We start from the raw sequence: 14283 nt of genomic DNA, 5'->3' as shown, positions 1-14283 counted from the left end.
CAAAGACACATCACTGGTGAGTAGCAAAGCCAATATTTGATCCCAACCAGGCTAGTTTCAGAGTCTGTGCTCTAATTACTACACCACACTGCTTCTATGTGATTAAAAATGAGATGATTGTAGTTACTTCCATCTACATAATGCTCTTCACTGTCTTGTTCAGCATTTATGTTCAATGATATACTAGGACTGGATATGTATTTCTCTATGCATACTAAATGTAGAATATCAAGTATGGAGTGTAAATTAACTCAAAAATTCCTAAAAAGTATAAAATTTCTTTAAAAGCATTTTGTTGGAACTTAATTTTTACAAAAATATATAGATGTAACTGGCACATGTAAAACATATTAAGATTTACCATTCCTATGATAAGAAAAGTGTCTTTGAGTCTAATGAAAACCCTTGGCAATTTGAATATTATATGATACTAAATTATACTATAATTATTTCAAAGGTCAAGAATCTTAAACATTTAGTCTTAAAACTCTCCACCTGGGTGATGCAATCAGAAAATTAAAGTATGTATGAAAATATTTAATTATACAAAATAAGTAGAAATCTACAAATTTAATAACCTTTAAATAAAATGTGCAATTTTTTTCCCACATGGGTTTTTTTTCCTCCATTGCAAAAATGGAACTTTTTTTTTTACAGTTTTTTTTTTTTTTTAATTATACTTTAGGTTTTAGGGTACATGTGCACAATGTGCAGGTTTGTTACATATGTATCCATGTGCCACGTTGATTTGAACATTTTTTTGTGTGACTATGAGCACACATTTTATTTTCCAGGGCTGGTTTTAAGGAAGGGTAGGATAAAATGATTTGGAATAGAGCATTGTATCAATTATTAACTCATGAGAAACTTTTTTATGCTGGGCATCACCGTACAATAAAAAAAAAATTGACTCAGATTCAGTCCAGCCTTTTCGGGAATTCACAGTCTAGTAGGAAAAGGAAAACAGAGAGCACAAGTGTGAGAGTTGTTTTTAAAACCGTGGTAAGAAGGGCTTTAAGAGGCAAATGTATACTAAGAAGAAGATCCCTGCTTGGCCCACAGCTGTAACACCATTAACATCCTGTATCATGTTGAAATGTCTGATAAATTACCTTTTTTCAGAAAACTTTAGTCACACAAAATAGCACAGAGGTTAGGAACATGGATTGTGGAACCAGAATGTTTTGAGTTTGAGTCTCAATTTTACCATGCCCCTGTTGCCTTTGGTGGTTTCCTTTAACTTCTCTGTGCCTCAGTTTCCTCATTTATAATTAGATAATTTCATAGAATTCATAGAATTGCAGTGTTGTTGGGAGGACTAAATGAGTTCATGTGAGAGAAGCAAGTAGCACATGGAAGGCACTCTAATTATATGAATCAACCTCGCTTAAAAAGTACCTGATGGGGATGCCAAGGTGGGCAGATCACCTGAGGTCAGGAGTTCAAGACCAGCCTGGCCAACATGGCAAAACCCCATCTCTACTAAAAATACAAAAAAATTAGCCAGGCGTGGTGGTGGGCGCCTGTAATTCCAGCTACTCAGGAGGCTGAGGCAGGAGAATCGCTTGAATTTGGGCAGCAGAGGTTGCAGTGAGCCAAGATTGCACCATTGTACTCCAGCCTGGGCAACAGAGTGAAACACCACCTCAAAAAAAAAAAAAAAAAAGTACCTGATGAAGTGCAGGCTTCTTTGATCTCAGGTCTTCAGACACTCAACAGTTAAAGACACGTTAAAACATCTTGCCAACTCACAGACTCAATTATGGCTGGTTCAAACCTTACCTCTGCATAAGCAATGGATCATGTCTTAGCAGTGTTTTTGCTATCCTGGTTAGAAAAGACGCCCTTAGTGTTCTTAATCAAACACTAGAAAATTTTTAAATATTTTATTCCATTATCTGAACCAAAAAAAATGTTATTCCAGTTGTTGATAAAATTTACATGCAGTACAAAAATCACAACCACAAGCACCATGTACCCAGACATACAAAACATTGTCAAAGTGGGCATGATTAGCTTCATGCAGTTTTTGATCTCTTGCCCTTCTGCTTTACAGCATGTGAGAACACAGCGCTCCTCCCTTTCCAAGGATGCAGCAACAAGGCATCATCTTAGAAGCGAAGAATGGTCATCTCCAGACAATCTAACCTGCCAGCACCTTGATCTTGCTCTTCCCAGCCTCCAGAACTGAGAGAAAATAAACTTCTGCTCTTTATCAAATACCCAGTCTCAGGTGTTTTATTTATTTATTTATTTTAGAGACAGGGTCTCACTCTGTCACCTAGGCTGGAATATAGTGGCACAATCATAGCTCACTGGAACCTCAAACTCCTGGGCTCAGATGATGCTCCCACCTCAGCCTCCTGAGTAGTTAAGGCTACAGGTGCATGCCACTGTGCCCAGCTAGATTTTTTTTTTCTTTTTTGTAGAGATGAGATCTTGCTATGTAGCCCAAGCTGGTCTTGAACTCCTGGTCTCAAGGGATCCTCCCCAGTGGCCCTCTCAAAGTGCTGGGATTATAGGTATGAGCCAATCTGACCAAACTTTAGTCTCAGATATTTTGTTATAGCAGCACAAATAGACTAAGACACCTAGCCACTAAATCTCCCCATTCTTATTGCTTTATAAAAAATCATTTCCATCCATTTTTATTTGCACAATAAATCATGCCGCCTATTCACGGCCTACTGTTCTGACATATGGGCCTCCTGAAATTCAGGTGTTATTTCTGTTCACCACAGCTGTTTCTGCCACTGCCCCGTTCGAGCACATCAGGTTTTAGGTGTTTCCTCAACAAGAGATCACATATTCTACAGAGCAAGAGATCTATCCTGAGAGTAAAGCAGGTGCTGTAAAAAGAGACTCACAGAATCTTGGAACTGAACTTAATTTTTAAAATTATCTAATCCAAACCCTTCATTCCACAGAAAAAGCAGGCCCATAGAAACTCAAGTACCCCAGCAAGCTGGTGGCAGAATTAAGAATGTTTTTCCTTTCAATTTGCCATCTACCAGTTCAATGGATTTTTTGTTTTGTTTTGGTTTTGGTTTTTATTACAGCACATTGCCAGAGAATAAACATTAACTTCAAAACTGAAAGTCAGAAGAAACACAAAATTTTAGGGCACAACCTTAAATAGTGACAAATCATGAAGATACCGAACTTTGAGAAAAACATGGACAAATTTTAATCTAGATTCAAACAATCACAATAAAACAAACCTACAATTGTCTAAATTCTATAGTCTTAGAATGAAGATATGGATAAGACTTTGCAAAATATGTTTACACATTTAAATTTGTATTGTATGCTCCTCATGTCCCCAACCCAATCTGGAACATATTTTGTGATAAAAGCAGATTACACAGATTACAAGGGACTTCCCTTATCCAGAGCTCTGTGGTAGGCCATAAGTGTGAATGTGAGCATGAGAGAAGAGAAAGAAAAAGTAAAAGACGGAGGGAATGGGTAGAATAAGGGAGACGGGAGAGAAAGAGGAAGAGTAAAACTATATCTCATTCATATACTGGTGATTTCCTTCCTCCTTCATATGTTACTTATGAAGCTGCATTCCTACATTACAAATAAATTCAGACATGGTATTAAAGGCAAGCAATAATAAAAAAATTTACAAACATTCCATAAGCTATTTCAAGTTAGGATTGATATGCAAATGTTACCATTCTTTAATACAAAAATAAGTAAATATCAAATGGAAAATAAGAGGTTAGGGACATAATAAGTAAATTCAAATGTATAAAACAAGTAGATTTCAATTGCATTCAATTATTTCACCCAATCACCTAGAAGCAAAGATCCTCTAAAGAAAATTGCATTGCCTTCCCAACTCCTTGGAGAGCCAGTTTAGTTAACAGCCTACCTGTGCTTCAGAGATGACCATGCAGCTTACATGTCAAACTCATTTTAAAGTGTCAATCAAGTCCCTTTCAATCTAATTAGTTTGGAAAGTAGTGTCACTGACCTGGAACTATGCAGACCATTTATTATCATATCATTTGATCAACCTAACACTTTATCTCAGTTGAGTTTGAGACACCTGTAGCCAAAATGTAATATCCTTTCTCCCACTCATTACTGGTAATTCTCAATACAATTTCCTATTTACAACTCAATTTGTCTCTATGAATAAGCATGACCAACTTCACAGAGGCATCCCACAGAATTTCTCTTACTTAAGATTTCATAGCAAAATAGAAAGGAAAGGGGAATAAGGACAAATATATGTATATCAGATACATAAAACAGATTCAAGACTTTAGACATCCAATAAATGCTAAAAGGGGAAAGGAGGAAAACCAGAGAACCATGGATACGTGGAAAGAAATTCAGATCCTTAAATATGGGAGGAGATTTTTATTTTTTAAATATAATACAATGAATCATGTAAAGGGAGTCTGTTTTAATTGTCACCATGTGCAATTTGTTTGATTAATAAAGAACTTTCCCAGGTTCATAGTATTTAACCTGCTTTTAACCCAGCCAAGGGCAGGATGAGATAGAACTGAAGAGGTAATAACTAGTTCCCCAGGGGACAGAGAACACAGCCAAGTGTCTCTAAAGGAGGAGCTGAAGACCAGACAACAGTGAGGCTGAAATGGGATGGGAGTGGAGATGGTTGCGGTGCTGGCCAACATGGTGGCTGGAAGATGCTGGTCAGTCAAGCAACAGAAATCACCTGGCCTATTCCCTGGCAAGAACGTGAAAATTACCTAATCTTTCTCTCATTTTAGCTTTGTCTATTTAAGAACTGATTTGCAAGACAAAAATACAAGCAGGTAATCTTATCTCTGAACTATAGAATAACATATTGCATCAGGGAGGGATAAAAATACACACACACACTCATGTATGCCATCAAAATGTTGTATTTATATTTTTAAATGTGGCATTAAAAAAAAGAAGTATAGCAGTTATATTTAAAGTAATGACTATTCACTCTAGAAGACGATTATCTAAAAGCAGGATGTCAGCTGCCACTGCTTCCTTTTCTATCTTGTGCTTTCCTTTGGGAAAGTTAATCTGCATTTTACCAAAATTCCTGTTTGTCTGAAGGATAAGCAAGATTCTTCAATTATATTTGCTTGATCAAATAATTACCAGGAAATATTATTTTACATCTGGTCAAATAAAATCTACATATATCTCAAACTTACCTTCAGGTGAAGAGCCTGTCTTTTGGGAAAAGACAGCATTTACTTTGCTCTTCTTACTGATATCGCTGTTTACAGACAAGCTGGACTGAATTTTTCTATGCATTTTTTGAGAAACAGGTGCTGAAAGTTTGCGATTATCTGCGGATCCGTGTTTGGCCCCATGGTGAATTCCATTTCCATTGCTCAGACCTGTGTGGCCGTTCTTTATCTTGCCTATTTCCTCATCACTCGGCACCTGTGCTGAAGTCTGAAGCTGAGGCAAGCGCTGAGGTTGGGCTAAATTAAAAACAGCAAAAAGTCAGCCAGTTAAAGAAAAAGAAATTAATATTTTAAAATAATGAAAATACATTCAGTAACAGAGATTTGGGGTTTTACCCATGATACTGACACTGAAGAGGCAACAAAGAAAAGAAAGAAAAATACTAACATAGACATAGAGAAAGTATAATTTACTAAAATGGAAAATGGGAACGGGGTCATCAAAAGTGGGTTTGTACAAGGATATAAAAAGTAGACCAGAGAAATACTGTTTTGGGTGGTTTTAAAGACAATTTAAGTGAGAAATCTGAAAAGGTAATTTAAGACTCATTCAGAGAATGTTGACTATTTTCTATATGCTGAGCCCTCTTTGTGCATAGACACAACAGTGTTATCTCAATACTACTACTAATAACAAACTACTCAATTGTCTTTTCAAATAAAAGGAAAGAAATGATAAATTCTGGTATTCAAAGCTGGACAATACAAAGAAAAATACAGTGTTTTTAAAAAAAATCCCATTGTGAATCTTGCAGAAGAAAATCTTTTCTATATTTATTCTTTAATTTGATTTTTAAATAAACCAGTTATGAAAAATTAGGAATACAAGATAATTTCTTTAATAAAACATATCTACCAAAATTAAATGTCAGGACTTTAGAAGTATGTCAAATGCCCACCCTTATGTGACTTATGCAATATTATGCAGGAGATCATAGTACAAGCAATAAATAAGACAAAGAAATTTAATAGGTCTGACTTCTAGCCAGGAATGAACAAAATTTTTGAGATGTGCACAGATTTGAATGTTCTGGGGAACATTCAAATATATAGTATATATATAATCTAAGTTTAAGACTATAAATACTGAAAGTCTAAAAATGTAGCAAGATTGATACACAACCATATAAAATCAGCAATGCTCCTGTAAGCAAACAGTATAACCAATTAACAAATATACAAGAAAAATAACTTCACAATAGCAAAAAAGAAAGAACAAGCCAACAAATGAACAAAAGATGCTATACATATCTTGGAATTAAACTAGAAAAAAATGGCCAGAGTTTTTATGGCAAAAATTACAAAACACTACTGAGAGGCATAGAAGAAACCCAAATAAGTGGAGAGAGTATAAATATGTTAATTAGGTTAATTCTCCCTGATTTATTATTTAATGCCATTTCCATAACATTTCCAACAGGCTTGTTTATGGAACTTGACAAGATGATCCAAAAATGTATATGGAAGAGTAATTAAGAAAGACCAAGGAAATTTTAAGAAGAAAAAGAGGGTTGTAGGATTTTACATACGAGATATTTCTATCATAGTACCTAAAGCAGTACGGCATTGGACCAGGCATAGACATACAAGCCAATGAAGCTTATGAAATTATTGAGCCCCAAATATGGGACTCATGTATTAATATAAGGTAGACATGCACACACCTACATATTTGGGTACAATATAATTAATATGCAGACTTATTTTATCAATTAATATAATTATAGTAATATAAATATTAATGTTTATAATCAATATAATCTAATATAATTATGTTGATTATATAAATATAATACTTACATATTTTATATGATATATATTATATCATATATATCAAGTAATTTATATGACATATTGTATCATATATATCAAGTATTATATAATAATTATATAATACTTATATAATATTTATATGATATATAAATATATAAATAAATATAATTAATTATATAAATATTAACATTTATACAATTAATATTTGGGTATAGTGTGCTTAATACAATATAATTAGTACATATAAATTCCAAATGTATTAAGTGCCTATATATAAAAAACAAAACTTTTTATTTAAAGTGTAAACAGAGGAGACTTTTAATAGCATAAGCACAAACAAATATGATTTTTTAGACAATGAATCATAAAACAAATGTGAATATTCACCTGTTGTGTTGTGTTGTCCAGCACTTCTGGTCACACTCATGGAGTTAGGTAAATTCCTCTATGACATCCCTAGGCTACTCTGGAGCTAGAGGACAAGGATGTGATCTAAGTTCTGCCAAACAGAAATATGGCTTGCATTTGGAAGTGATCAATGCAAGCTGTTAGCCACACCAGGGCAGTGGAGCCTCTCAACACAGGGAGTGAAGAGGTATTTGTTGATTTTAGCAGTGAGGGACAACTTATGGTGTCCCTCACCTCCTAGCAAAACAGTGGCCCATTGCTACAGCAGTGGGGTTTTCAACAGAAAAGCCCTCCTGAATGGATGGACATGATCCTTGTCTGTATAACTCTGGGAGCATCTATGTGCTGCTAATAAATTTATTTTCTATTTAAATTAGCCAAGATTTTTGCAGCTAAAAGCCCTGATGCCCCCCAAAAGTAATATGTTTACATTAAGTATTAAAATCATCATTATCTTCATTATATACATTTTAAGGAAAGCTATATATCACAGCTTTTCAGCAAAAACACCAGCAACAACAAAAAACATTCATTGTGAAAATTTTACTGTGCTATACTTTCCTGGAATTTCAAAATCTAAAACTTACTGCTTTAATTAGTCTTTTTTTCTGTTCATGATTATGAGCAATTATGAAATGTAAATTTCATAAGACTATGAAGAACTGTTCCACTTGGAAAAGTATTGCATTTAAGGCTGTAACAGTTATACATGGGGTTGATAAATGTGCTAAAGAGGACTTATTATCTTTGGGGACTACATAAGACTTCAGGCATTTTTCAGAAAAAAAAAAGACAGTTTGCATCTGAGTATGTCTTTAGTAAGCCATTGTTTACTTCAATTCTTGTTCATACATCCTATGTATTGTTAAGAAAAACATCTTAACATATCAAAATATTCTACTCATTTATTAGCATATTTTAAGAAAAAGATGGATTTTTTTACTTAAATGCACATTTTTATACCAAGTCTATTAACATTAATACCTGATTTATAAAAACTAACATAGAACATCCTGCTATAGTTTTTCAGTTCTTTAGTGATAAAGAGGAATAATAGTCTAAAAGTAAACATCTGTTTAGCAGTTATATATGCCCTTTTCATAACTAAAACCTACAAAGCATCTGTAAAAGGAGATCTATTTCTTATGGGTGTGCAATGGTTTGATTTAGAGATGAATTTGCTGCTTCTGTAACTTCTTGTATCAACTAGAATGACATTCTAATGACCACTATTGAACATAAAGCTAGTTATGCCTATGTATTTAAAAGGATGCCAAAAAAGACAGTTAAACCTAATTTGGTTTTTCCTCTGGAAAGCCACTTTTTCCTCTGGAAAGAATAATTCAAGCAATCTGAGAGCTTGACTGAGTTGAAATGCCATTGACCAAAGCTGGGGAGACTCCTTGTCAATCAAAAACGTCCTGTCATATTTCATAATTCAAAATAAACTTAGAATTACTATGTAATAAATATTCTTAGTAAATAAAAATAAAAGTGGTAAAAGACACTTGTATCCTGGCTACCAAATTCTAAAATTGACATATTTGACCTTTTTCTGCTATCAAAATTGACTATTTGCAAATTACTAGGTATGGCTGGAGTGATGATATTCTCACGCATCCTTAATGATTTATCTACATTTCAGTCTTCAAAATGATATCCATTTCTGTTGGCAGATAAATAATCGTACATTATTTTTGTTTCACTGTCACCTAATTATTTTCACTATAGTTTGGATTATGATCAGATAACCAAGTATTATCCCTTTACTCTAGTTTTTTTAACATTAAAATATTTCTTAGTTGAATGCCTTTGCCAGATGTGTGCATTATATAAGTCAAATCAAAACTGGATAAGCCTTAAATAAATTAGCTATCTCAACAGAAATTAAATTTAACTTTATTGATAATTATTTATGGGTATGACTTGAATCTTATGGTAAAATTACAGTTAAAACCAAGTTGGAAACATGATTTTATTTTCAAATAAAGAACAAAAACGCCTGACTGATTAAACCACAACAACTTGGCTTTGAACAGATTTCCTTCCTTATTGTGTCAAAGTTGTGTATGGCTTTAAAAAAAAAAAAAAGCACACTAATATGGAAACGACACAATGCTTCTTAAAACACAAGTGATGCCTAGGGACCCTCGCTCTCCCTTTAATGATCCACTGCTCTCATTCAGCTGTCTTTCTTTTTTCAAATCTTTACATATGTGACAGCTCTCAAAAGTAGTCCATAGACCATCTGGCATTTTTCAGAGGTGTAACTTGTGCAAATTCAGCTCTATTGGGAGCGCACTGCTATCTTCTGCCTGCGTTATAAAGGGACAATAGAATGTAGAACTTATGAGTTGTTTTGAATTATTCATTTTTTTGCCTGTATATTCAAGAAATTTTACAAACTCTGCATTTTGTACTACATAATCACATGCGTTAAAGGTACAAAGAAACTTTTTGACACCTCTTTTCTACAGAAAGCTGGCATTTTGTTTGATATGTGAACATTCAGCATCTGTTATATCATTCTAAACAGGATGGGTGCTTCTACAAAAGACCCCATTTTAAATTTACTCCATAATACTAGCAAAAAAAAAAAGTATTCTTGATATTCAGTAATGAATGCAATACACATCAAAATTTCAAATACCACTTATAAGGACATTCAGCATCTTCAAACCTGGATAGCATTGGTCACCGGCTTAGCATATGTGTAAAGATTTTTTTTTTAAATCATTGCTGACACAATACAGCATGATTGTAATTTTAATATCCATGATGAATAGTTACAAATGTCTTAAGAAATACTGCACTTTCTAGGTTCAAATGTTTTCAACCAGGAGGGAAACCAATAGAATTAGGTCTAGTGATTTTCAATAAGAATAATAAATATGGGAGTAAATGAGTCAATAGCATGAACTTCTTTTGACAATTCTTTTTTTAAAAAACTGGTGATATTGTAGCTAGTAATAACTATACTTGCAGCCACAGCTGCTGGAGTAGCAATATAAAGCAACATTTTGCTATAGCGTATAATCTATTAGCATGTGCAAATCATCTTCAGCCACTGGTCTCTTTACACAAGTCAGATTTAATAAAATTACAAAAGAATTCTCATGCTATCCAGTTTAAATGGTTGTTGTACACATAAAAAATCAAAATTAAATGCTCAGGATGTAAAATTGTCAGTAACAAAATGATCAATGTAGAATATGGAGGGGGAAATGACTTGGTGTAAATCTAAATGACTTTTCCCAGGGATGGCAACAAAGCTTTTACTGGTGCCCAGGACTTTGCTACTCCATGGTCACAATGGGACGAATACACACACAGATAGTAGAAGATATATATATATAGCACATATATGCAATTATATGCATATATACAACAGCTTTAAAAGGAAGATGAAAAATTACTTCAATATGAACTAATATGATAAAAACTGTCTTACATTTTTATTGCTATATAATGTGAATTTAGGCTAAAATCAACTAAAATAAACATCCTAATACCCAACTCTTTTCATCAACTTGATCCAAATCTTCCTCAATATGGAGACCCTATATCCCAACACTAACGTAGTCTAGAAGCTTCTGACACTTTCTGTATCTGTTTCTTTAGTTCCCTGGCAAGGGCCTTTTAATCTTTTTTTAATTTACCTCTTAAGCTTCTGGACTCTTTTATGACATCATATTTTCCATCTTTATTTTATTTGATGTATATATTTAACATACTGAAATACGTTTTGGAATCCTGACATTTTTTGGAACATTGATCAATTTAAGGATCCCAGTCAAATTCTGTAATACCTGGCTGGGAACTCGCAAAGGAGGCAATTGTTTTATGATTATATCACATCTTACAGAATTTTTAACATTAGTTCAGTTTTAATGATTGCAAAATAAATCTCCAGATGACAACAGGAAGTACAACTACCCCCATCCCCAAAGAAAGGATAAAACTTTAGAAGTTGTTTAGAGAGGCAATAATTTTTCTGCATTTCATAAAGAACATTTAGAGAGTACTTAGATTTAAATAACGACTGGAGTAAGAGATTCTTCTCCAAATTAATTTTCCCAATTGTCATGAGTACATGGCTAGTCCCATTCCTCAGCTTTCCTTTGCAGTTAGGTTCAGGTATGTATCTACGTTCTCTCTAAAGGAATGAGAGCAGGAATTATTTCTGCCACTTTCAGGATTGGGCCTTAAAACCTGGGTGTGCCCTCTCTATACTTTCTTTTTTGCAGTTGGCAGCAAACCAGTTTTGACCACAGCTGAGTGAAATATCTTAAGAGATGTTCCAGAGACCAAACAAAAGGAATCTGTATGGCAGCAGGGAGGGGAGCCTCTCACTGACCTGGAATGCTCATTTCCTACTGTTCCATAAGGAATTAACTTTTATCCTATTTAAACTACATAATTAATGCTGAGACTTTATAAAACATTAATAGCTTCTATCAAGGCCTATTAACAACTACGTACGGTGAATATATACATATAATACACATATATTTATATATATATATATATATATATACATCCACATGATACATAAACTGCCCTTAGCCCAAATGACTGAAAATATGCCAAATTTCACAAGAAGGAAATGTTTCAATGATGATCAGCTAAAAATATAAACAATCTATTAATAACATATAAACAAACTCTTAATAGTAGTAGAAAGAATACTACTAAATCCACAGCTACAGTGGATCTTAGAAAGTAGACAATCTGAGCCAGGTGCAGAGCCCAGAGCTTTGAGAGGCTGAGGTTGGAGGATCACTTGAGCCCAGGAGTTCGAGACCAGCCAGAGCAACATAGTGAAACTCTGTTTCTACAAAAAATAAAAAATTAACCGGGTGCGATGGCACATGCCTGTATCCCAGCTACACAGGACGCTACGGTGGGAGGATGGCTTGAGCCCAGGAGGGCAAGGTTATAGTGAACCATGATCAGGCCACTGCACTCCAGCCTGAGTGACAGAGGGAGATCCTGTCTCAAGAAAGAAAGAAAAAAAAAAAGGAGAGAAAAAGAAAAAGAAAGTTGACAATCTTTACAATGCAAGGTCTAATTATTAATGAAGTATAATAATGACATTATGTAGTTTTGTAGAAAAAGTATCCATCCCACCTTACTTTGCCATTTGAAGACCATTATATAAAATTTTCTCAAACTTCTATCCTAATCATGGCTAGGAGGATATCAGATAGGGTGACCCAACAATCCCAGTTTACTCAGGTCTAAATGGGTGGTGGAGTGGGGTGGGGCTTCCTGGGATGAAGAATTTTTAGTTTTAAACCAGGTCTGTCCCCGGCAATCTGGGATGATTTGATCACCTTTGTATCAGGAGTAATTTATGTATAACTGCTAACAACTTTCCTATAACAAGATATTGGCAATAATAAACAGTGGTAAGCCTGTAGATTTTGAATAAGACAAACCAGGGTTTGAATGCTAGAGTCAGTATTTCCCATTTCTGCGGTCTTACAGAAGTTACTTCACCCCTTACCCTAAACATTCCCTCCCTCCCCCACATTAGGACTTCATGTGCAAATGAGAGAAATGACAGATCCTCTTATGTACCGGGAGGCCTAGCTTCCCAGCCCCTAACACTTGTTTTTCCCTTTCCTTATCCTCCTCTACGTAATTTTTCCCCATTTATTCCTGAATTACTATTTGTCTTTTGTTTTTTTTATTCTGTGTTATTAGCTTTTTTTTCCGTAGATCAGCCCAAAACCTTTTTGCAAATAAACATTTTTCAAGTTAATACACAAACATTTTCTTTCATTTTTCAGAAAAACTATGATGTGATAGAAAAGTAAATCCAAATATAAAGAGTTTCAAAGAGAATAATCAGCATGTTCTTTTAAGATCTGCATGTATTATTAAAACATCCCCAGAAGTAAACCAATGGAGAAAAAGAAATCCACTATATTTTATCCAAGTATAGCTTTTCTCTAATGCTTATTATCCAGAGAAGTTAACTAGAAATTATGATGTACAAAAGCTAGCCTGATATAAAGCCAAATTTGTCATTCATTTGAGTATAAAAGCATAAAAGCAAGCAATAGAGGCCACAAAGCATGCAAGAAGACCTCCCATTAAGAAGCATGCAGCACTCTGAGGTTTCAACTCAATGAATATATTGACAAACTTAGATAGATGCAGAACGCTTTTCCGATATAGGTCCCAGACCCAGCCCTGCTTTTGGATCCCTTTACTCTCCTCTCTGTGATTCAGGCTCTCTGATAAAACAAGGATATATATATCAAAAAGTTTGAAACCAAGAACTCTGACCTAATACAAACACCTGTATCAGAAGTAGATTGTTGAAATGTGAAGTTGGCTAAGTAAAGGCAAGAATGGGAACAATGAGATCACTCCATCCTATCCTTAAAAATCAGCAGTTAATATTAAAGAGCAGCTCATCAGTTCTTGAAATGTGTATACCAAGACTGGATCTTCACGGTACTCTGCAGAAAACTGCCCATGTATTGGTATGTTAGACTTTTTATCGCCTTCAGAAGTTCCTACAACAAAACAATAAACTTCATTCTAACTAGTTGAAGTAAAAGCCAACTAGAAAAAGTAGACAGCTTTATTAAAAGCTGTTTTTTACCTACAGATGATACAGCCATAGCCAGCAACGTGCAAATAAATTTGTTATTGTGTAAACTCAAAAAGGTCCTCTCCTCTGTATAGACACATTTCAAAAAGTCATGCTTGCTGTGGTTCAAGCACTGGTAAGTAGAGGAAGAACTGAAGTTCAGCCCACACTTGGCTTTATGCAATTCACACATGTACAAACTAAGGAACAGTCTTGGTAGCCAGGGATCTGGGACCACTAAAGTTATAATAATCATATACCTGTTAGCTGAATTTCAGCAGC

The 14283-nt window shown here is 34.4% G+C and overlaps 1 protein-coding gene across 5 annotated transcripts in view; it reads right to left on the bottom strand.

Annotated features, from left to right (window-relative positions):
* MDFIC (MyoD family inhibitor domain containing) overlaps positions 1 to 14283 on the bottom strand; it is a 97463-nt gene that overhangs the window by 33576 nt on the left and 49604 nt on the right. For all 5 annotated transcript variants that reach the window (XM_063642142.1, XM_063642139.1, XM_063642140.1 and 2 more), the window contains one exon: positions 5175 to 5450. In XM_063642142.1, coding sequence (XP_063498212.1) covers positions 5175 to 5450 — 276 coding nt within the window. The remainder of the gene's footprint in view (positions 1 to 5174; positions 5451 to 14283) is intronic.

The sequence above is a fragment of the Symphalangus syndactylus genome, chromosome 6 (assembly GCF_028878055.3).
Source record: "Symphalangus syndactylus isolate Jambi chromosome 6, NHGRI_mSymSyn1-v2.1_pri, whole genome shotgun sequence".
NCBI classification, from domain to species: Eukaryota; Metazoa; Chordata; class Mammalia; order Primates; family Hylobatidae; genus Symphalangus; species Symphalangus syndactylus.
The sequence above is the reverse complement of the archived record's forward strand: the minus strand, read 5'-3'. Positions and strand labels throughout refer to the sequence as shown.